Genomic DNA, 20,820 nt, shown 5'->3' with positions numbered 1-20,820 from the left:
TAGAAAAGATAGAGGAAAAATAACAATAGAAAAAACAACTAAAAATTGCATTTGTGTGACTATGTCAAATTTTAGCCTGATATTAGGTTGAAAGAATGTTGAGCGGAAGTTTCTATATTTTTTTTTTTTATTGAAAGTTAGAAAGAAAAAAAAAATTGTTTGAGAATTTAGTATTTTCGCTGAAAACTAGGTTCACCGAATTTCAAGTAACATTGTGTTGAAAGTTGAATAATGGTTTATGCAAAATTTGTAACCAAGAGTTGCACTGCTTGACATTTAAACGTTTATGAAGGTTGGGAGATTGTTTCTAACTATTTTCTAACAATTATAACACTTTATTTGTGACTTTTCATGATATATATATATATATATATATATTGTTTATACTCTTAATATTCCAATCTAATAAATGAATAATTTTCTCTTAGAAACATAAAAAATTCCATGGGTCTTCTCCAAGTTGTTATTTGTAGTACACAATAAGTTTGGTTGTTTCCTAGAAACAATTTTGCAATAATCCTATAGCAACACTTGTGGGGAGGCAAATAATGTCTAAAGATAACGTTAATATGTTCCTCTAAGGCATTATTTATTATTCATTTCATTGTTTACCCCTTATTCTCCAACATAACATATGTTTGCCTTTAAAGTTCTCCAATTCTCTGATTCGAACAAATTCTACCTAACTACCTAAGAACAAAAACACATTTATAAAACCTAACAACTAATTTCTCATAACAAATACATACATCAAACAAGCTGACTCTATCTCATGGAAGGTGCAATTTTAGAAACGCCTAAACCTGGCTCTAAACCTACTACCAACAGTTGAATAATTTATTTGAAGTTATATCAGTGAAATGAGAATTTACAGTCATTCATTGAGAGGTGCACTTGCATTGTCTAGAGCACTTGAAACTCATTGATCATACATAGATGGTCAAGAGGAAGCTCAGGGCCATTAATATGAACTAGTTGAAGTCTCAGTTTCCCGGTAAAAATTTGAAATCACAGGATCTTCTGCAAGTCGTTGCAAAATCCGTGGGATTGGAGGCATGCCTACTTCCATAATTCCTTCCAGAATTTGTACTACCTGCCCAATGGTTGGTCTATCCTTCTCATCATCTTGAATGCACCAACAAGCAACTTTGCAAGCTCTAGCTAGCTCTTCTATGCTGTCACTATTCTCCAATTTGTAATCTAGCAGCATCATAACTTCTTCCCTTTTGTTTATTGCATTTGCAACACTAGTCGGAAAGTAGTTAGATAAATCATCATTTAGCATGTCTGTATTTCTTCTACCTGATATAATCTCGAAAAGAAGCTTTCCAAAGCTGAAAACATCAACTTTTGGAGTGATAGCCTCACCTGAAAGGCATTCTGGTGTCCTCTGGTTCCCCTCATGGTAGTAAGAACCCGACTAAAGTCCCGACCAACAAGCTTTGCAAGGCCAAAATCAGCCACTTTTGGATTATAATCAGCATCCAACAAAATGTTTTCAAGCTTGATGTCACAATGTATGATACAGTCTCTGCACTCCTCATGAAGATAAGCCAATCCTCTAGCAGTCCCTAATGCAATATTATATCTTATCTTCCAATCCAAAATTTGGGAACCCTTTCGAAACAAATGTGACTCTAGAGAACCTTTTGGCATGTAATCATAGACTATAAACCATTTTGAAGCTTTTGCACAAAATCCTCAAAAGCGAATAAGATTAGCGTGATGAATTGTTCCAACTATGCTCACTTCTGCACGAAACTGCTTCTCATCTTGCTTTACACTTCTTAGTTTTTTCACTGCTATGGCAGTTGAACAGGGGCGGCTTGATTTATTTGGGGGCCTAAGGCGAAAATTGATTATTTTGTTTTAAATGCAAAATTACTACTAATTAACATGAACTACATAGAATTTTTCTTTTTATAGAAATTTTATAAACAGAAAAAACTTGACAAAATTTTTCATACTTATTGATGTGGCAGATTGTAGTGGTAAGTAAAAGAGTGGGGTTAGTGATAGACTTAGATGAAAACTAGTAAAAGTTTGCTAACTCACCTCTTATTATTATTCTTATTTTTTTTAAGAAGTGCAACATTCACAATATTTTTTTACAACAAATCCTAGGTTTTAAGTTGTTTTTTGTTTTCTTTTTGAAAATATCACTATAATTATTTTTTTGCCATTAATAACAAGTTGTAACAACCTACTACTTAGCATTAGTTGTAAAAGTGTTATGAAAAATATTGTAAATGTTGCATTTTTCTCTTTTTTTTATTTGTTTCTCATATGGGAAAAAAATTATTTTATTTATTGATTATAAATAATCCTATTGGTTAAAATTTGGGGGCCTTTTTTTTTACTTGGGGCCTTAGGCGATTGCATCTTTTGCTCACCCATTCAGCCGGCCCTGCAGTTGAATTGGGTAAAGTCCCCTTGAAAACAGAACCAAAACCACCCTCACCAAGTTTTTGCGAGAAGTTCTCTGTAGCTTTTTTTATAATTCATGGTAGTTGAACAGCATCAAGGAATCATCCATTGCCTCAAATGTGCGAGCAGATTGTCTCCTCCATATTATTGTTAATACCATACCATAGAGGAGAAAAATTGCTGCAATCGCTCCAACAACAATCCAAATAGTTTTTCCGTCTGTCTTCGCTTTACTTCCCAAAAGTTCAGATGCTGCAACACGGACATGGATTTCTCTTCCAATCTTATTTTCAGATGAAAATTGTTGTAGATTGACCAATTCTCCTATCCAAATAAAACATCCGTTATCATAAGCATAAGCAGTGCATGAACAGTTGCTCAAGCATGTTGATTTGTATTCTTTGATGTTGTTGACTCTTAATGCCACTGAATTCACTGGAAACAGCATGTTGGGAATTAACAAAAATGCATCATTTCCACTGTGATCACATTGTAATGGGGCTCTCCTCACACGGCCACCTGATTGATCTTTCAAATTCCATTCATCTAATTTGCTTGGTTCAAATCCTTGTATACAAGCACAAACAGTGGAATTTTGCTCATTGCAGCTACTAAAAGCACCACAGGTAGCATAAACCTAACACTGGTTCTTTGGTTTTATCCAAACCAAATTCCATTGCTGGAGCTCCTTCCACCATACAGATAACGTGAGCTGCCCAGTTACATCCAGCACAGATCTAGTAAGTGCAAAATTGGATGCAGCAGAATATATAAAATAGCTCTCATTTTCATTTGAAACAAAGGTAAAATTTTTAACATAACTGTTCAGGTCTATTTCAGGCAGAAGGCTGAAAATCTTCCCTGACCATTCCCCACTAGTCCAATACAAATTAGACCTATTCCATTTTAACGAGTAACTTGTACCTTTTGGTTCTAGTTCAACAGAGAAGAGCCCAGGTGCTGGATTTTCATAACTTCTCCACGAAGTTAGAATTTGACCATCATTAGTAACTTTATTATATCCAAACTTGGCACCAGGCAGCCATGTATCAGTTGGGTGATCAAAACTCTGCCACATTATGCTAGAGGAATCTGAATTTTTTCTTAAGATGAAATTTCCATTGTCAAGAAGCACACCTACAGTAGGCAAGCTAGAGGTTGAATTTGTAGACCAAACTCTAATCTTGTTTGATGTGAGTAGGACTAAGTTACCATCCTGAAACAGCTGTAATGTTGAAGAGGATGGGTTAGAGACAGGTTGATTCCTGTTGGCCACCCAAACCACTGTTTTTTTTGGTATTGGTAATCCTTTATACCATATGCCTATGTAATAGTTGTGAGAGTAACCTGGTGTGAAGAAACCTAGTTCAAAAACTCCACCTTTGGATATTATGGTTTGGTTCCCAGAGATAGACTCGCCTGGGAAGATGGTATCAGAGCCAGTGGAAAGATTGCCACTAGTGACTGGCATAAAGAAAAGTAGAACAATATGAATCAGCCATGGCTTCTTGCTTGTGCTACTCACTTCTTGCTTCTGGATTCTTGTTAGTGCCATTGTTGATTTTTGTTGTACAAAAGCCGAATTTTGTTGAAGTAAGCTCAGATTTTTCTTTTCTATATATATTTTTGAAAATTGCTGTTTCAAATTTTTATTAATGTAGTCAATACTTTTTTTTTGGCTGAATTTTTAATGTAGTCAATCACTTGCACAAACTAATAGATATCCAGACTAGTTTGATAAATATGGTCGGTGCCATTGTCTGGTGGGGTACGAGTTTTGCTTGTCCACAAATTAGTGGTGGTTCTCTTAGCTAGCTAGTGCTAGATATCTAATTTGATTTGTTAACCTGAAGAAGACACTTAAGTCTGAACACAGGTTGGAATTCTATAATAACTCACAAGTTAGTCATTGTACATTTCTGATCTTGACAATATTGATTACATGTCTGATCTTGGAGTCGACAATATTGATCACATGTCTGATCTTGGAGTTGGTCGGATTAGTTAAAAGAGTTTGAATTGGACAAGTAAGTTGGGGAGATGACAGTGAAAGGCTTTGCTCTTTTTTTTTTGGCTGTCATTTTTCAGTTAGTGACAGAAAAGAGAGGGGAATGGAAATAATAAATGTGGCAGAAATCTATGGGAATTGGTGGATGTTATAAAATATAGATGGTACAGGAATTTGATCTACTACAGTTTTGCAGTTGGAACAAAAGATAGGCTACGAAGGGAGATTTGAACTTTGAATGTGGAGTTGTGAACAGTTCATAGCCTTTCCTAAGATGTCATTATCTTATAAAACAAAATTTCAAAGGCAAATCTTATATATTCTTGGTCTAGCAGAAGAGCCAAACTGAGTATAAAACATCAAATTTTATTTATTTACTAATAGAATATTTCAAATTTCAAAATAGTTTGATGATCTAGCAAAAAATTTATTGTATAGATATTTGTTGTTGCATCTAGGAGAAGCCTATATATATATATATGTTGGTTGAGAGAGTATTTAGAATTTGAGTAAGGTGGAACATTTGGGATTTATTTTGGCTCACTTGCTGTCCAGTTGCCTTGCAGTAGATTTGAAGATTTCAGCCAAGCTTACAAGCACATTCAATGGACGCAACCAGGCCTATGCAAGAGAGAAGTTTAAAAAGTGAAAAAGATCAAAGGTAAAAAGTTAAAAATATTTTGATTTAATGACTGGGATTAAAATCAAATTTTTTTAACTTTCAATATTAATCATTAAAAAAAGTGTAGCTCAGTGCACCGAATCTCAATCAAGAAGGGGAAACTAGAGGCTTTAATTGAGATTTACCCTTCTCATTATTATTATTTGGATAACTTCTCAATATCTTTTTTAGAAATACCATAAGGTACTAACTAGCTGAGCTATGAGGTTTTTAGCAGATATACTCTTATTATTAATGTTGTTATTATTATTATATTTATCATCTTACAACAAGTGAAAAAAGAATAATTCCAACCCAATTTTATATCCCATTGAACCTTTTGTATTTCATTACATGTTGCTCTATTTGTCTACATGAAATTTTATTCATCTTTACCATGCAATTGAAAGGATGCCATGTCTTTAAAATTAATCCCAAATGTTGTGTATTTCCAACGGGAAACAATCAACATGCCTGTCCGCGTTATGAAGTGCAAGTGCAACAATTTACAAAAGTAATAATAAATGAAGATGCAAGCAAAGGTGCTAAAAAAGAAAGAAAGATAATACATTATTTTCATCCTCATCCACACGCAAATGCAGAAAGAGAGTATACACGATACTTCATACCAGGAGCTATGTGTGATATTTTCCTTCCCATTTTATGGGAGCCAATTCAACTATAAAATAAACTAAATTTGAATTGCTCAAAACAAATAGCAGATGAACTGTTAGCAAACAGCATTTCAGATTCATTTTATATTTTTTCTCTCTCTATCTTTTACCAATTAAGGGATTGAAGTAACTGGAGTCCCCCGTTAGTAAATCAAGCATATCATGAGGAGTTAAAAAGGTTGTTCCACCAAGAAGCAATTCGATTTCAGGCCTTCCACTCTCAGATAAAGCCTCCTGAGCTTCACGTACCTTATGACACAAAAAGAGGACAATGTCATGTTTCTTCTTAAGGTAATGAGGTTTCATGTTTTTAATAAGTAGACAAGAATCGTTTCAAAAATACATTAAAGATCTTTTCAAGGGCAAAGGCTAACATAACCTCCATTCCAGATGAGCCTCATTTGGGAAGGAAGTAAAAAATTATTTGTAATTGGATTGTTATTCAAATGCTTTAAGTATAGCAATAAATTGTTGGGAAAGGCAGAAGAAAAATAAAGTTAACGAGCTCAAGAAATTCAGACCTCAAGACCATTGATGCCCCCAATAACAAAAACCAGAATGACGTTTTGGTCAGCAAGACTTGGTTTTGCCTGCAGAACTCAAAAAAGGCAATCTTAGCTTATTTGAACTATTGAAGCAAAATTCACATAATGAGTCACGGGGACCAAAACTTACCTGCCCAAGGCCAAATCTTCCAAACCCACTTTTGAAAAGTCGTCCAACAGTAGAGGAATGGTACTCCAATCCAGGTACATCATACTTGCCCAACACCCTTGTTAGAAGTTTATGAAGTAATCCTTTACTTGTATAGGGATCTCCACTAAAATTACTTTCTAAAGACAACGTCCCATCCCTCAATGGTAAGTTCCTCCTCTTCAAGCTAGATAATTTATGAAGAAATTTGAAAAGGTTATCCACCCTATCACGCAACTCCAACTTCAGCTGCATGTCACCATACACTTGCTCTTTGTTATTATAATTATCAGCATCTTCATCACCCCAGCTAGCCCATTGATCATCGTCAAAATCATCAATTTCTAATTGATTTGAAGACACTTCTTTGGTTTTCTCTGATCTCATCCTGTTTAGGTTGGCTTCAAGGTCTTCCCTTAGACCATGCAAAAATTCTAGTTTTGCTATTGATGGGTTTTCAAGAATAGCATCCACAATTGCCTCTTTCAACAGATGCTCCTCTTGCCAAGAAAAAGGACCATCTGACCCAGATGTTGGGAAATTCTCACCAGCCAATATATATCCAGTAATTGTAAGCAGTAAAGCATCTTGAAAAGAAAGTACTCCATGTGAAGGCTCTGTTTTGCCATTCTTCTGTCCATGTGATCCCACCAAAGCACTCTTATTGACAAGATCACCAATTTGAGCAGCAAGACTCTGGGTTGTGTCTCCAGCGCTAGCAGTCAATATTTTCTCCGCACTGATAAATGCATCCCATGTGGCACAATGTGATTCATCAAGGGCCACTAATGTAGCTGCAGCTAACTGAATGATTCCTTTGTTTCTCATCAGAGATGGCTGACTATTAGCCAATGCTTTGATCATAGGTTGCAACTCAGACTTTGTAACATAGCCAGGACGAGATTTCACATTCACAGTTATATTTTCCCGACGCAGAGTTTCTTGGAGCCACTTCTTTACCAGAATGCCCCCATCCTTGGTCCTCCTATCCATTATAGCTTCCAAGTATGGTGTTCCACGAAAATTTTCAGTGGAGACAAAGGACCCACTAAATAGCTCAATCTCAGAGTGAAGGGGCCTTTTATCATTAACTTTGTTGCTGAGATTAGTTAAATCTACAATTTGAGAAGCAGAGTTAGTAGAATCCCATGCACATAGAAAAGCTTCGATGCTTTCTAGAAGCCGAAAATTATCTATTTTACAATCTTCTTCGCTTAAAATCTTTTGAAGTGGGATCTGAACATCAAGAGGAGTGCGTTGCAGTTTAGAAGGACCATGTTTGAGTTGGGTTTGAGAGCCTTTAGTTTGGGTAGATGATGTTGCTCGTTCCTTATGAGGCAAAGAGGAGAACATGCGATCAACAAGTGAGTCCCCATGGCAGCAAGGGGTTAGAAGATCAAGTGTGCGGTCAATGAGTAATAGACCTGCTGATCGTCTACGACGGCCTACATCATAAAGACTTGACATGTCTGTCAATATCTTCCCAACGGTTTTTGACAAATCACCAATGGAAAATATCTCCATTTTCAACTCCATCTACAAGATTAAGAAAAATAGACCATGGTCATAAAGGGAACAACCTAAACTTACCACAGGGGGAACGTTTACCTGTCAACTCCTAAAGGGACCAACATATGCTTTCAATGGAGAAAACATCAGTTCTACTCTTACTTGATAAGCTATATATCATGGAAAGGACTGTAGGGGTATTTAGGTAAAGAGTTAAGCACTCACGCACCCATATGGGATTGGACCCTTGATCTTATCCTCAATCCCTTATTTATCTGGCAACAAGATGCCATTTGTTCCAAAGAACATTGGAAGTATTTTTGGCATTTTGACCTTTAGATATAAAAGCTAATATTAGAAACAAGGGCTTTGGTAATTTCACTTCCATAGCAACTTATTGTTCATGAATTTGGACACGGGTAAGATATAGAATACCTAGACTTAAAGGATAGGCATATCTGTTAAAAACATAGGAAAATTGTAGGAACTCTAGAGCTCAGCATAGCAATAAAAGGCAACAAACAAAAGGTTATAGCGCACACAGAGCTTATTACCTTGGCGGCCAGATGGTAAAGAAAATGTGCTGTAAGAGTTGCCCCAGGAGGAACATCATCACCATCAGAAGGTAATCCAGTACTTAAGGGAGGCAATCCAGGACTAAGGGAATCCTCATGTTCAGCTGATACATATGCTTCGGCAATTGATCCCTCTGAAGGTAAAACAAAGACTCTTGGTGAAAAAGGACACAAAAGCATGGGGAAGTGATGCACAGAAACAACCAATTTTTGCCCTACATCTTCTACATGACCTATCAGATTATTATTGTATATATCTCTTCCACTTGAACTAGCTTCAATGCGAGGAAAACCCTCTTCACTGGACGTGAGTCGTGACCATCCTTCATCTTCAAAGGGTAAATTATCCTGTAAGCTTTTATCTTCTGGCTCTTTAGACTTTGTCTCAGCTTTCTTAACAAGTTCCTCATAATCTTGGACAAGCAAGGATTCATATTCATGAAATGCATCTGGTCCCAGAGGTGAATCAGGATATGCAGAGTGAGATATCTGCATTTTGGTATAGCATTTGATAAGATTCAGCAGCAACAGCCAAAACAGATGGAAAAAAAATAATTTATTTAATGACCTCTCAGATCCTGTAACATGGATATCATATTTCTAATTTAAACTATTAGTTGCGAAATAAATTTCCAGTCACACAGAGTGAATTATCTGGTGCAGTGTGCAGGTAAAAATCTCGAAAGTGGTCACTTTATGCATAAAATGTAGAAGAAAGAACCGTGTTCAAACTACCCCACCCAGGAACCCACTCAGATGGGACTTATACTGGATAATAACCCTTTTTAACTACTACAACAAAATAATTGTACAAAGATAAAAAGAGGTATGTGATATGGTATGTAGTAATGAAATTTTATGGTTTTCACTTTCCATAATTTCAATAAGGTTAGAACCATGTAGCTTCAAATTATGGAAGGGTTTGGGACACGAAAGACATTTTGCAAAATGTATACTGCTAGAGTTCAATTTAAGTGGTTCACCATTCAAACTCTCAGTGGCAGAAACCTTATATGTTTGGTTTTAAAAGGTAAATATATTCACGCAGGAATATCCACTGGTGGCAACCCAAAACAATTGACAGAAACTGGGAATTAAATCTTTACCCAGGATGACATTTTTCTTTTCCTTATATAGATAACCAGGGACTATTTCTATGATTTTTTTTTTTTATGATTCCTCTTTGAGACATTATCAGTAGAAATGGGTCTCAAATGCATACATCTCAGAAGCATAAGTAGAAATGCCCAGGAAACTAATATGAAGTAGCAAAGAAATTTCATGGGTGAAAACGAGCAAAAGTACTCAAGCTAAGAACATTTGTGAGAGGAACTTTTCTCCTTTCTACAGATCTCCCAGTCCTGGGTCTTGCAAAAACACAGGAGAAAAAACTTCGATTTCAGTTTTGGTACAGCAGTCAAGAAGTCCACATATAATTTTATATTTTTTTATAGGCAGATAGTTGGGGAGGGGGAAGGTGGGGCTTGAACCACAAACATGGGGCACCACAAAGGATTTTATTACCACTAGACTATCACTTGAACCCCCATGCAAATTAAATGATATTGTCCTCCTGAGTACCCTTTTAAATATAAATTTATTTGATAAAATCAACTGTGGTTCTTATTCTTCTCATTCAGATCAAACAGTCCAAGTGTTCAACTAGTTTTTAATCAAATCAATGAATTTACAAAATATAGGGCCTTGAAAAATAAAAGCAAGAATTATATTTAATATGATTGTCAACAATTAAAACGAGGAAAAATTTATTTATTTTACGTGCAAATGAAAATTATACACGACATTCAGAAAAATATTGGCAAGTGCAGAAATGATAAAAAGAAAAAAAAAAAAGAATAAACTGCAGAGAAAAGCACTAATTAGCACCTCTGAGATTGATGTAAATATAATACAATGACGAACACCTTGATGTGTGCTTAGGCAACGTAAAATATACCGATGCGCATCACTTAGTAGACGGGATGTGATGACCACTATTTTCCTTGCAGCATCAGATTTTGAGTTCCAATCAACCACCTAGAGTCAAAGCAAATACAAATTACAACATGCTTGAGATGAGAGCAATAAATGGTGTCTTATCTACAATGGTTGGCTATCATAGCTAGTGCGCACACACACATATACACATATTGATACAGACGCTTTCTGTTTATGAAGTAGGTTCAAATGTGAAGCCATTCAAACTTATTCATATCAGGTTAAAAGAAGCAATAAAAGACATTTTAGGAGACACATGACCCTTTTAGTTTACCGCATCGAGAGAACACATGTTCTCCAAACTGCAAACTGCACGTACTCCAAGGCCCAGCAACACAGGAAATGCCCCAATAAATTGGAAACTTTCTGTAGATCCAGCATCAAGGTAAAGAGTAGCATCTTCAATGTGCTCTGATATCTAAAGACAAAGGTGAATATAGAATATTAGTATAGATCAGCTCAATGTTGGACTGACATAATCACATGTCAAGTCAATACCATCAATAAATTTTCAAAACTCAAAAATTCAAGCAGCACAAGTTACAGAACTGCAACTGAGAATTTGTGATGGCTACAGATAATACCATAAAAACCTCCGTTTGTCTTATCATGTACACCAAATTTTATATCAACTAGTATATAACCCATGCATGTGCACGGTACAATTACACACATACATGGATTCAAATTATACTCTCTCTTTTATTTTTTTTATTTTAATTTCTTTTGGATATACACGAGTTTACTCTTTCTTTTTTTCTTTATTGAGTTTTTGATGATTTATTAATATTAGACCTTTCGTCTTTTGCATCTCATTAACTCACCTAGAAAAAAAAAAATTTAATTTAAATAGGATACGTGATGCAAAATTAGACAACAATTGGAATTCAATTTAAAACCTAATTAGATTTTCTTTCAGCTTTACCTATTAATATATATAGAGAGAGAGAGAGAGAGAGAGAGAGATTGGATGTTATTACTTAGGCAGCACACAATGATTTATTATTTCTATTTTTGACTGACTCTTGACCTGCCAAGGGCTTGTTTCTCAGTTCCAGCAACAATGCAGTGCTTGCTGCGTCAGAAAGCTTATACAAGCAAATTTCAGCTTGCTTACTACCCATTATTCATCACACTTCTTTAACCACCTACCATTGTATATAAGCCCAATCATCTAGAAACTAACAGCCCATTTGGTCACTTTCTACCAGAGAAAATAAAGAAGGGAAAAGATAAGCAAAGAAAGTTACATTGTTTTCTCAGAACTGAAAGGAAAATAAAATGAAGATATCTTTTACACCTTTTATTCTCGCATCAATTTTCTCCCAAAGCTACCTATTTTGAAAACCAATTTTGGTGGGCCTCTAAGGAAAATTTTAAATAATTTTCTTACCTCATTCTTTCCTTTTCACTTCTATTTACTAAACAAACAATTGAAAAAAAGACATATTTGAAACTTTATCTTCTTTTCCTTTCTCTAGTAGTAAACCATAAGCAGTGTAAAACATCAATCATGGTGTTCAAACTCTAGAATTAATATGATTTTTAGGTAATTAAGAGTGTGTTTGGATGAGCATATTAATTGGCTTATTTTGTTTTAAAAAAATTAATAAATAATGTGTCAAAGTACAATTGTACTTAGAAAATGTCAGGTTCTAAAAAATTGATGGTGAAAGAAGTTGGGTTTTAAGCTAAAACAAACGGACAATAAGAAAAATAAATTAAGAATACAGATAGCTGATTGACAAGAGCAAAGACTTTGGCAACTAAAAGGAATGAACACTGCCGCAGAGAAATATCCTGACATATTCAGGTACTGAACAATAACTGCGCCACCTGTCCCAATCCATGACACTTGTAAACAAACACATGTAACAAACCATGCACATAACATTCAAGGATTAATGTTGGAAAGTGTCGGTAGTCTATATAAATTTGTGGAGTGTGGAGAGGGGATGGGGTGGATAAGTTGTGTTGGAAACCTTCTTTTCGAGGGGGTTTTGATGTTCGATCTTACTATAAAGTCTTACAATCCCCTTCTCATATGTCTTTTCCCTAGAAGTCTGTGTGGAGACAAAAAGTGCCAACAAAGATTCATTTACTTTTACATAGCCAGAGAATTGTGAAGCAAGGGTTTACACTTTTTGGGGTATCTTGGGTTATGCCTAGTGGTGTTGTGGAGCTTCTAGCTACTTGGCCAGGCAGTAGGCTTAGAAATGGTGTGATTTGGAACATCATCTCTCATTGCCTAATGTGGGGTATTTGGTAGGAGAGGAATTCTCAGATTTTTGAAGGAACCAAAAGATTGATTCATGACTTCAAGCTGTCTTTCTTCCAGACATTGCTTGGGTGGATGAATGCATCAGGTGTTTTCAACTATACTTCTTTGTCTAATTTTCTTGATAGTTGTACTTTTTATGCTTCTTAGTTAAAATTTGTTTTCACGTATTCCTCAGCACACTTCCTGTGTGCTCTGTCTTTTTGTAGTAGTTTCTTTTCTTTCAATGAATTTTTATTATTTATCAAAAAACAAATTTGTTGAGGCCAACAGAAAGCTCAAATTGTGTGTGTGTGTGTTGTTGGTTTTTTTTTTTTTTTAATTTTAATTCAATAGTTAGGGGTGGGGGATTTAAAACTTGGACGTCTTTGTTGGAAACACTAAGAGGTGCCAGTTGAGTTACAAGGCTCTTCACAATAGAAAGTTCAAATTATTGAATTGAATGCGAAATGAAACGTTCAAATTTGAACTGAAATAGTCTAATATGATATAACTTGAAGGATACACGAAATTTTTTCCTTTAGTTAAGTAGTGTAGGGTGTAGGAGTAACTAGAGACAAGTTTTACAATTCATGCAGTTTCTGTTTTCCTTTTAAAAACTTTCTCTCTTTCACTTCAGATTATGAACATCAAAGAATCACTCAAACCCAATGGATGCATTGGTCTTTCTATTCAATATCATTTGCATTCAAAAGCGCCCCCCCTCCCGCAAAAAAAACCTCCAGATATCAGCCAATGACTAAGGAATATACTGCACTAGTAGTAGACACAAATATTGCATACGATACTTATATGGAAAAATTCAATATATTCTCAAGCAAATGAATAGATAATGAAGTAACTTTCAAAAAGCATGGCCTTTAGACTGCAGCAATTCAACATTCATCACCAAAAAAAAAAAAGGACGTACCTGGCGAATGGAATCAATGCAAGATTTTGTCACATCAACCAAAGCCATGTTTCGAGGTAATAGTCTTCACTCTTCAGTAAAAGATGCAAGGGCAAACCCAGTAAAATAACAAAGAAACTCTTAGATCATTCAATAAAAATTTCAATCTTTATGAGTTGATAGGCCAATCATCTGCATGCGATCAAATTCGTCTTTCAACTCATTTTCAACTGATAAGCAACGTACACATTTAACCCCATATTAAAACAGTGTCAAAGTTATAAAGAGATCATATAAGAGGTAATGGTAAATCAGCTCTATACCTTCAAATAAATTTTATATTTTTAAAAAATAGTTTTCACCAAATTCCATTTTTCTTGCTTATCCAGAAAGTGATTTAATTGGCACTTGGATTTCAGTTCCTAAAAGTTGCACTAAGCCAAAAGTTCAAGCAAAGACAAACACATAGTTAATTATGAAAATTCAGCTATTAAGATTTGGAGTAAATAAGCCAAATGAATCACACATTTTCGCATATAAACAGCCGTAAAAACCACACTTTTCAAAAGCTTAATTCTCTGTTTGGTTGCCAATAAAACTTACGAACAGGAATTCTATTTTTTTTTTTTTTCTTTTAGATTAATCTAACATTTTGCTTCATGCATTTTTTAGGCATTTAGTCTGGGCGGAAGGGTCCAAAAATCCGAATTTTCAATAAAAACCCGAGATAATGGAATTTTACTACATTTTCTCGGCAACCAAACAGGAAGCAATAATGCGATGAGAACAATTGTGGGGTTTGATAGGATTACCTTGACAATTGAGATCCCAATGGCGCTGAAGAGAAGAGAGCCCTCTCCCTCTCGTTGAGCTTCGGATCGGAGCCTCGAGGTTGTTTGTGTTTCGGACTTTGGGACTTGGGCCTTATTGTTAAGCGCCGACTTGGATTCGGTTGGGACAGGCTCACCTCCCGTTCAATACCCTCCTGTTTTCTCCATTTTTAAAATAGATGAAGGACACGTGTAAGTGATGCAATCCAAAGGCCAAAAAAAAAAAAAAAATCCACAAAGCAACTTTTCTTTCATTCTCTCTCCATTTTTCTCTCTTCGTCTCTCTATCTCTCAACTCTCTCTAGAACTCCAGAACTGAGCATCAAAGGTGTTTCTCTTTCTCATTAAGTGGTGAGGTTTGGGTTCAATTTCCTTTCCCTGATCTTGTTGGAGATCCCATGGAATATTTCATCCAATGTCCCAATTTCGCCCTTTCTTCTCTGGCAAGCGCCGATCTTCTCAAGTAAGGTCTGATCTTGGAGCGTCTGATGCTCAGCTCTGAATAGAGCTAGACGGAGAGAGTAATGGAGATAGTTGATTTTTTCAGTAATTGCTATAGTACTGGAGATTTGTTCACTGTTTTGTGGATTTTTACCATCTTTGTGTAGAAGATGAAGGAAGGAACAAGACAATTTACTGAGAAATACTCAGTTCTGGAGTTCTAGAGAGCGGAAGACGGAGAGAGAGTAAGTTGCTTTGTGGGTTCTTTTTTAGCCTTTGGATTGCTTCACTTACACGTGTCCTTTATCTATTTAAAAAATGAGAAAACAGGAAGGTATTGAACTGGAGGTGAGCCTGTCCCGAATCGGTTTTAACCTTACCATTTTTTTTTTTTTTAAATGAAAATTACATTTTAAATTTTTTTTTTTTTTTTACTTTATAAGATATTTCATATTTTGTGTCGGATTTTTTATTTTGTTAATTTTTTTTTTTTAAAGTCTTGGTTTATATGATGTTTAATATAAAATTGAAATTGTTGATAAAATTTTGTATTTGGTCACTAATTTAATTCTTACAAATACCATTGTCACTCTAGTTTTAAGTAATAGTTTATCGAATATTTATCTCTCTATTATCTTTGTTTAATAACTACCAAATTGATTTTATGAGCAAGTGTTAGTCACTAGTTTCTCATTTTCTCTTTTCAATTATGGTTTAGAATAACAAAAATAAATACCATAGATGGATGGAAGTTTTAAATTGAAATTAATCCATTAATTTGAGACTTTAATTAACAAAATAAGAATCTTTATCTAATATGAAATCTTATAAAATATGGGTCTTTTTACTATAATTTCTCTCTTTGTCCTCCTTTAATTAGCTAGGGATTCAAATCCCCCAACTATCGAATTATAGAAATAAATAAATAAGTAAAGCCCACATTGGTTGAATTTTTAATTAATGTATTAAAATATCTTAAAAGATAGCTCACCAAATGATGTTCCCTTACAAATTTGGATTTTCAAAATAAGACCAACAGTTTGGGACCAAAAGAGTAATTCATTATAACTAGAGGGTGTACATAGATGATAAAGCCTAATAATTCAATAAATCGTTCATATGAGCAACCAATCCAACTTGAAAGCAATTTGGTTTTGGTTCTGGTTTTGGTTTTGGTTTTGCATTGTTCTCAATTGCTAAACTCAAACAAAACTAACATATTGCTTATACATCATCATAAAAATTAAAATTAAAAAAAGTACTACTTATATATTTTATATAAGCTAATTTGTTAATAATTGCTTTGAAACACGAGTTTAGGTGTGGCTAATTGTCACATAGATAGAGTCAAGTTGAACATATCCTATCCTATCATTATCAATATCAATATTACAAAAGAACGCTAACACAAAAAAGCATGTTTAGGTGTTTTCAAAAAAAAAGAAGCATGTATAGGTGTATTTAATATTTTATGAAATAATATTTTTGTATATTTAAAAAAATCAATTCGTGTACAGATATCAAGGAAAGCACACGTAATGACAGTGAATTTTTTTTTTAGAAAATAATGATAGTGAAATTATTCATGCAAACCGTCAAAAAAAAAAAAAAAAAAATTCGTGCAAACTAATGAATTATAAATGGCTAGTGTGTAACTCTAAAGAGTTAAACATTTTTTAAATAATTGGATTTAAGTAGATTCAACGGTATAAAAAAATTAAAAAAAAAAAACTCACATTAATGCTAATATTCTGATTAAGATCTCATTTGATGATGCTGAAATCGTCGGTAAGCCACACGATACTCACGTGCTCGAGATGATACATGCGAGACAAAAAAAAAAAAAAAAACCCTAGGAGAGTACCGGTGTGGTACCGGCCAAAGACCATCAAATGTCAAGTTAGACAACTTTTCACAACTCTAGAGTGATAGGGCTGGGGTGAATTATGCATACCTTGGTTTGTGAGAATCTTGAGGTTTTTATAGTAGTATAGAGCTGATATTCGTTCCTTGGCTTAGAAGACCTTTCCTTGTAGGAGAGATTTTCTTTTATTTGCATATCTTACGGGATCCTTTCTTTTTGGGACTCTCCAAATTGGAGGTAGACGTGTGGCGTAAGATATTTCCTTTTTAAGTTTCTTGAGGATTACTTAATTTGCATGGAGGTTACGTGACCTTGTCACCGTCCGCATTTCATCCGTCACCTTGAGGATCGTCCTATATCGTGCAGATATCATGTGACCCTGTCACCGTCATTTATTGCTTTCTAGTTAACTTTTTATTACATAGTTTTTGTCAAGCCCAAAGGGAAAGTTTTTTTAAGATTTCTGTACGCATAATTCACTCTAACTCCGGCACTCTAGAGTTATGAAAAGTTGTCTAACTTAACCTTCGGAGGGTCTTTGGTTAGTACCACACCGGTACTCTCCTAGGTTTTTCTTTGTTTTTGTCTCGTAGGTATCATCTCGAATACGTGAGTATCGTGTGGCTTACTGACAATTTTTGGCATCATTAGTTGGCGCCGTCTGTGGGGAGTTAGGAGATAAGCCATATTCACCGCTTCTCGGACAAAAAGTTGCATGGTACTTACTCATTCAATGGCAACAACCACTAACAATCAGGGTGATGAACCACGCACCACTTCCCTGGAGAGATAAGTCCAAACCCTCGCAGCAGCAATGGAACGTCTCACTAAGTAGAATCATGACCTGGAGGAATAGTTGTGCTAGAAGAACGCAACGCTGAACACCCAAGAGGAAGACCAGGAAGGAACAAAGAAGGGCCAGAAGGCAGCAATGCCCTGAGCAAACAAGAACGACAGGATACTAGCCGTCTATCAGTTTTTAGACCCCTTAAAACACAATTGATTTAACCTAGGTAATTAGCCAAGTTATTACTTAGTCCAAATTCCAAGTCTAGGTTATCACAATCAAACAATCATATCATGCATAGCAGCGGAAAATAAATAAGACAATGATATGATCACCCAAGAAAACCAAACCGGTAAAAAACCTAGGGAGGATTTAACCTAACTATCCTCAAGGTAAAAAGCAAATCCACTAGAAAGAATCGAAGTTCATACAATAAGACTTACAAGCCCCCACGCTCGACTTCTTATTGTTACCCACCAGTAGAACTTACTGACACGACCACGTGCAAGCTCCGAATCCACGGACTCCTTCTTTCTTTGGCCTTTGCAAAACACAAACACCCCCGTTTGTGACTTTGAGATCCCACTCAAAGGTTTAGCAACACAAACACTCCTGTTTGTGACTCCAAGACCACCCTTGAAGGTTTAGATCATCAACACCTTTGATGACAAGAGAATGTAGCAACTTCTACAATATTGGATCTTGAGATTCTTCAAGGAATAGCACCGGTAGAAGACATAAGAGAGCTTTTTAGGAACAAAACCCTAAATACAAAAGAGGCACACTCTTTTCTCTCTGAAAAGCCACACAAAAACGTGCTTAGAGTTTCCTTTATATACTGGGAGAAGTAGATTAGAAACCCTAATCCTTAATGGGCTTGAACTGCCGTTTGGGCTTAATTAAAATTCTGCAGATACGACTTTCGATCGATCGGTCGAACCAGACAGATTATGAAATCTTCTTCCTGCAGCTTGTATGTTCTTGAATCTTGACTTGAATCACATTGAGCATTGTCTAATAAAACCTATAGACTCTAAGATCTATATCTAGACAAGTTTGTGTTCACGATTTGCCAATTATTCTAAACATTTAGAACCTAACAAACTCTCCCTTTGGCAATTCGTGACAAAACTTTCATACAAAATGAAATGCTCAAATACAAGAACAACCCAATACAATAAAATGCCCAATTACATCACAAATCCCAATCTAAGACTCCTAACCTAGAAGTTGCAAGAAAAGGTAGAAGGTCTTGATCAGAATGCACCTGTCTTTCCTGACACACTCAACAAACACATCACCGCATGTGTGGAAAGAAAGATATATAAATAATAATATGAAACAGAATATTAAAAACAAAAGTAAATTCTAACTCTCCCCCTAAGTTAGATACATCAAAAAAAATTTATATTCTCCCCCTAAACAAAACAAACAGGTCATCTATGAGCAACCAATCCAACTTGAAAGCAATTTGGTTTTGGTTTTGGTTTTGGTTTTGGTTTTGGATTTAGGTTTGCATTGTTCTCAATTGCTAAACTCAAACAAAACTAACATATTGCTTATACATCATCATAAAAATTAAAATTAAAAAAAGTACTACTTATATATTTTATATAAGCTAATTTGTTAATAATTGCTTTGAAACACGAGTTTAGGTGTGGCTAATTGTCACATAGATAGAGTCAAGTTGAACATATCCTATCCTATCATTATCAAGATCAATATTACAAAAGAACGCTAACACAAAAAAGCATGTTTAGGTGTTTTCAAAAAAAAAGAAGCATGTATAGGTGTATTTAATATTTTATGAAATAATATTTTTGTATATTTAAAAAAATCAATTCGTGTACAGATATCAAGGAAAGCACACGTAATGATAGTGAATTTTTTTTTTTTTTTTTTAGAAAATAATGATAGTGAAATTATTCATGCAAACCGTCAAAAAAAAAAAAAAAATTCGTGCAAACTAATGAATTATAAATGGCTAGTGTGTAACTCTAAAGAGTTAAACATTTTTTAAATAATTGGATTTAAGTAGATTCAACAGTATAAAAAAATTAAAAAAAAAAAAAAAAAAAAAACAAACTCTCATTAATGCTAATATTCTGATTAAGATCTCATTTGATGATGCTGAAAATCGTCGGTAAGCCACACGATACTCACGTGCTCGAGATGATACCTGCGAGACAAAAAAAAAAAAAAAAAACCCTAGGAGAGTACCGGTGTGGTACCGGCCAAAGACCCTCAAATGTCAAGTTAGACAACTTTTCACAACTCTAGAGTGATAGGACTGGGGTGAATTATGCATACCTTGGTTTGTGAGAATCTTGAGGTTTTTATAGTAGTATAGAGCTGATATTTGTTCCTTGGCTTAGAAGACCTTTCCTTGTAGGAGAGATTTTCTTTTATTTGCATATTTTACGGGATCCTTTCTTTTTGGGACTCTCCAAATTGGAGGTAGACGTGTGGCGTAAGATATTTCCTTTTTAAGTTTCTTGAGGATTACTTAATTTGCATGGAGGTTACATGACCTTGTCACCGTCCGCATTTCATCCGTCACCTTGAGGATCGTCCTATATCGTGTAGATATCATGTGACCCTGTCACCGTCATTTATTGCTTTCTAGTTAACTTTTTATTACATAGTTTTTGTCAAGCCCAAAGGGCAAGTTCTTTTAAGATTTCTGTACGCATAATTCACTCCAACTCCGGCACTATAGAGTTATGAAAGGTTGTCTAACTTAACCTTCGGAGGGTCTTTGGTTAGTACCACACCGGTACTCTCCTAGGTTTTTCTTTGTTTTTGTCTCGTAGGTATCATCTCGAATACATGAGTATCGTGTGGCTTACTGACAATTTTTGGCATCATCAGTTGGCGCCGTCTGTGGGGAGTTAGGAGATAAGCCATATTCACCGCTTCTCGGACAAAAAGTTGCATGGTACTTACTCGTTCAATGGCAACAACCACTAACAATCAAGGTGATGAACCGCGCACCACTGCCCTGGAGAGATAAGTCCAAACCCTCGCAGCAGCAGTGGAACGTCTCACTAAGTAGAATCATGACCTGGAGGAATAGCTGTGCTAGAAGAACGCAACGCTGAACACCCAAGAGGAAGACCAGGAAGGAACAAAGAGGGGCCAGAAGGCAGCAATGCCCTGAGCAAACAAGAACGACAGGATACTAGC

General features: G+C 35.3%; 1 protein-coding gene and 1 pseudogene across 3 annotated transcripts; both read right to left on the bottom strand.

Moving 5' to 3' along the window:
* Positions 1-827: 827 nt before the first annotated feature.
* Positions 828-4,079, bottom strand: LOC126695697 (G-type lectin S-receptor-like serine/threonine-protein kinase At2g19130; annotated as a pseudogene).
* A 1,560-nt stretch (positions 4,080-5,639) lies between these two features.
* Positions 5,640-15,268, bottom strand: LOC126695696 (sec1 family domain-containing protein MIP3). Of its 3 annotated transcripts, none has more exons than XM_050392528.1 (8): positions 14,525-15,268; positions 13,734-13,942; positions 10,820-10,963; positions 10,435-10,584; positions 8,527-9,036; positions 6,446-7,999; positions 6,292-6,360; positions 5,640-6,019 (listed from the first exon to the last, which is right to left on the bottom strand). In XM_050392528.1, exons 2-8 carry the CDS (start codon positions 13,779-13,781, stop codon positions 5,870-5,872), a joined length of 2,625 nt encoding a protein of 874 aa, XP_050248485.1. In that variant the 5' UTR covers positions 13,782-13,942; positions 14,525-15,268; the 3' UTR covers positions 5,640-5,869. The 3 variants fall into 3 exon arrangements, with proteins under 3 accessions (XP_050248485.1, XP_050248486.1, XP_050248484.1); XM_050392529.1 differs by having other exon boundaries at positions 13,734-13,904; XM_050392527.1 differs by having other exon boundaries at positions 13,734-13,804.
* Between the last annotated feature and the right edge of the window lie 5,552 nt (positions 15,269-20,820).

Source organism: Quercus robur, chromosome 8 (genome assembly GCF_932294415.1).
Source record: "Quercus robur chromosome 8, dhQueRobu3.1, whole genome shotgun sequence".
NCBI classification, from domain to species: Eukaryota; Viridiplantae; Streptophyta; class Magnoliopsida; order Fagales; family Fagaceae; genus Quercus; species Quercus robur.
The sequence above is the reverse complement of the archived record's forward strand: the minus strand, read 5'-3'. Positions and strand labels throughout refer to the sequence as shown.

Coding starts and splice junctions, on each gene's coding strand:
- LOC126695696 (XM_050392528.1), bottom strand. CDS start 13,781: ATGGCTTTGGTTGATGTGACAAAATCTTGCATTGATTCCATTCGCCAG. Junction 10,964..13,733: donor GCATTGATTCCATTCGCCAG/GTACGTCCTTTT, acceptor CTTTGTCTTTAG/ATATCAGAGCACATTGAAGA. Junction 8,000..8,526: donor TTTACCATCTGGCCGCCAAG/GTAATAAGCTCT, acceptor TTAATCTTGTAG/ATGGAGTTGAAAATGGAGAT.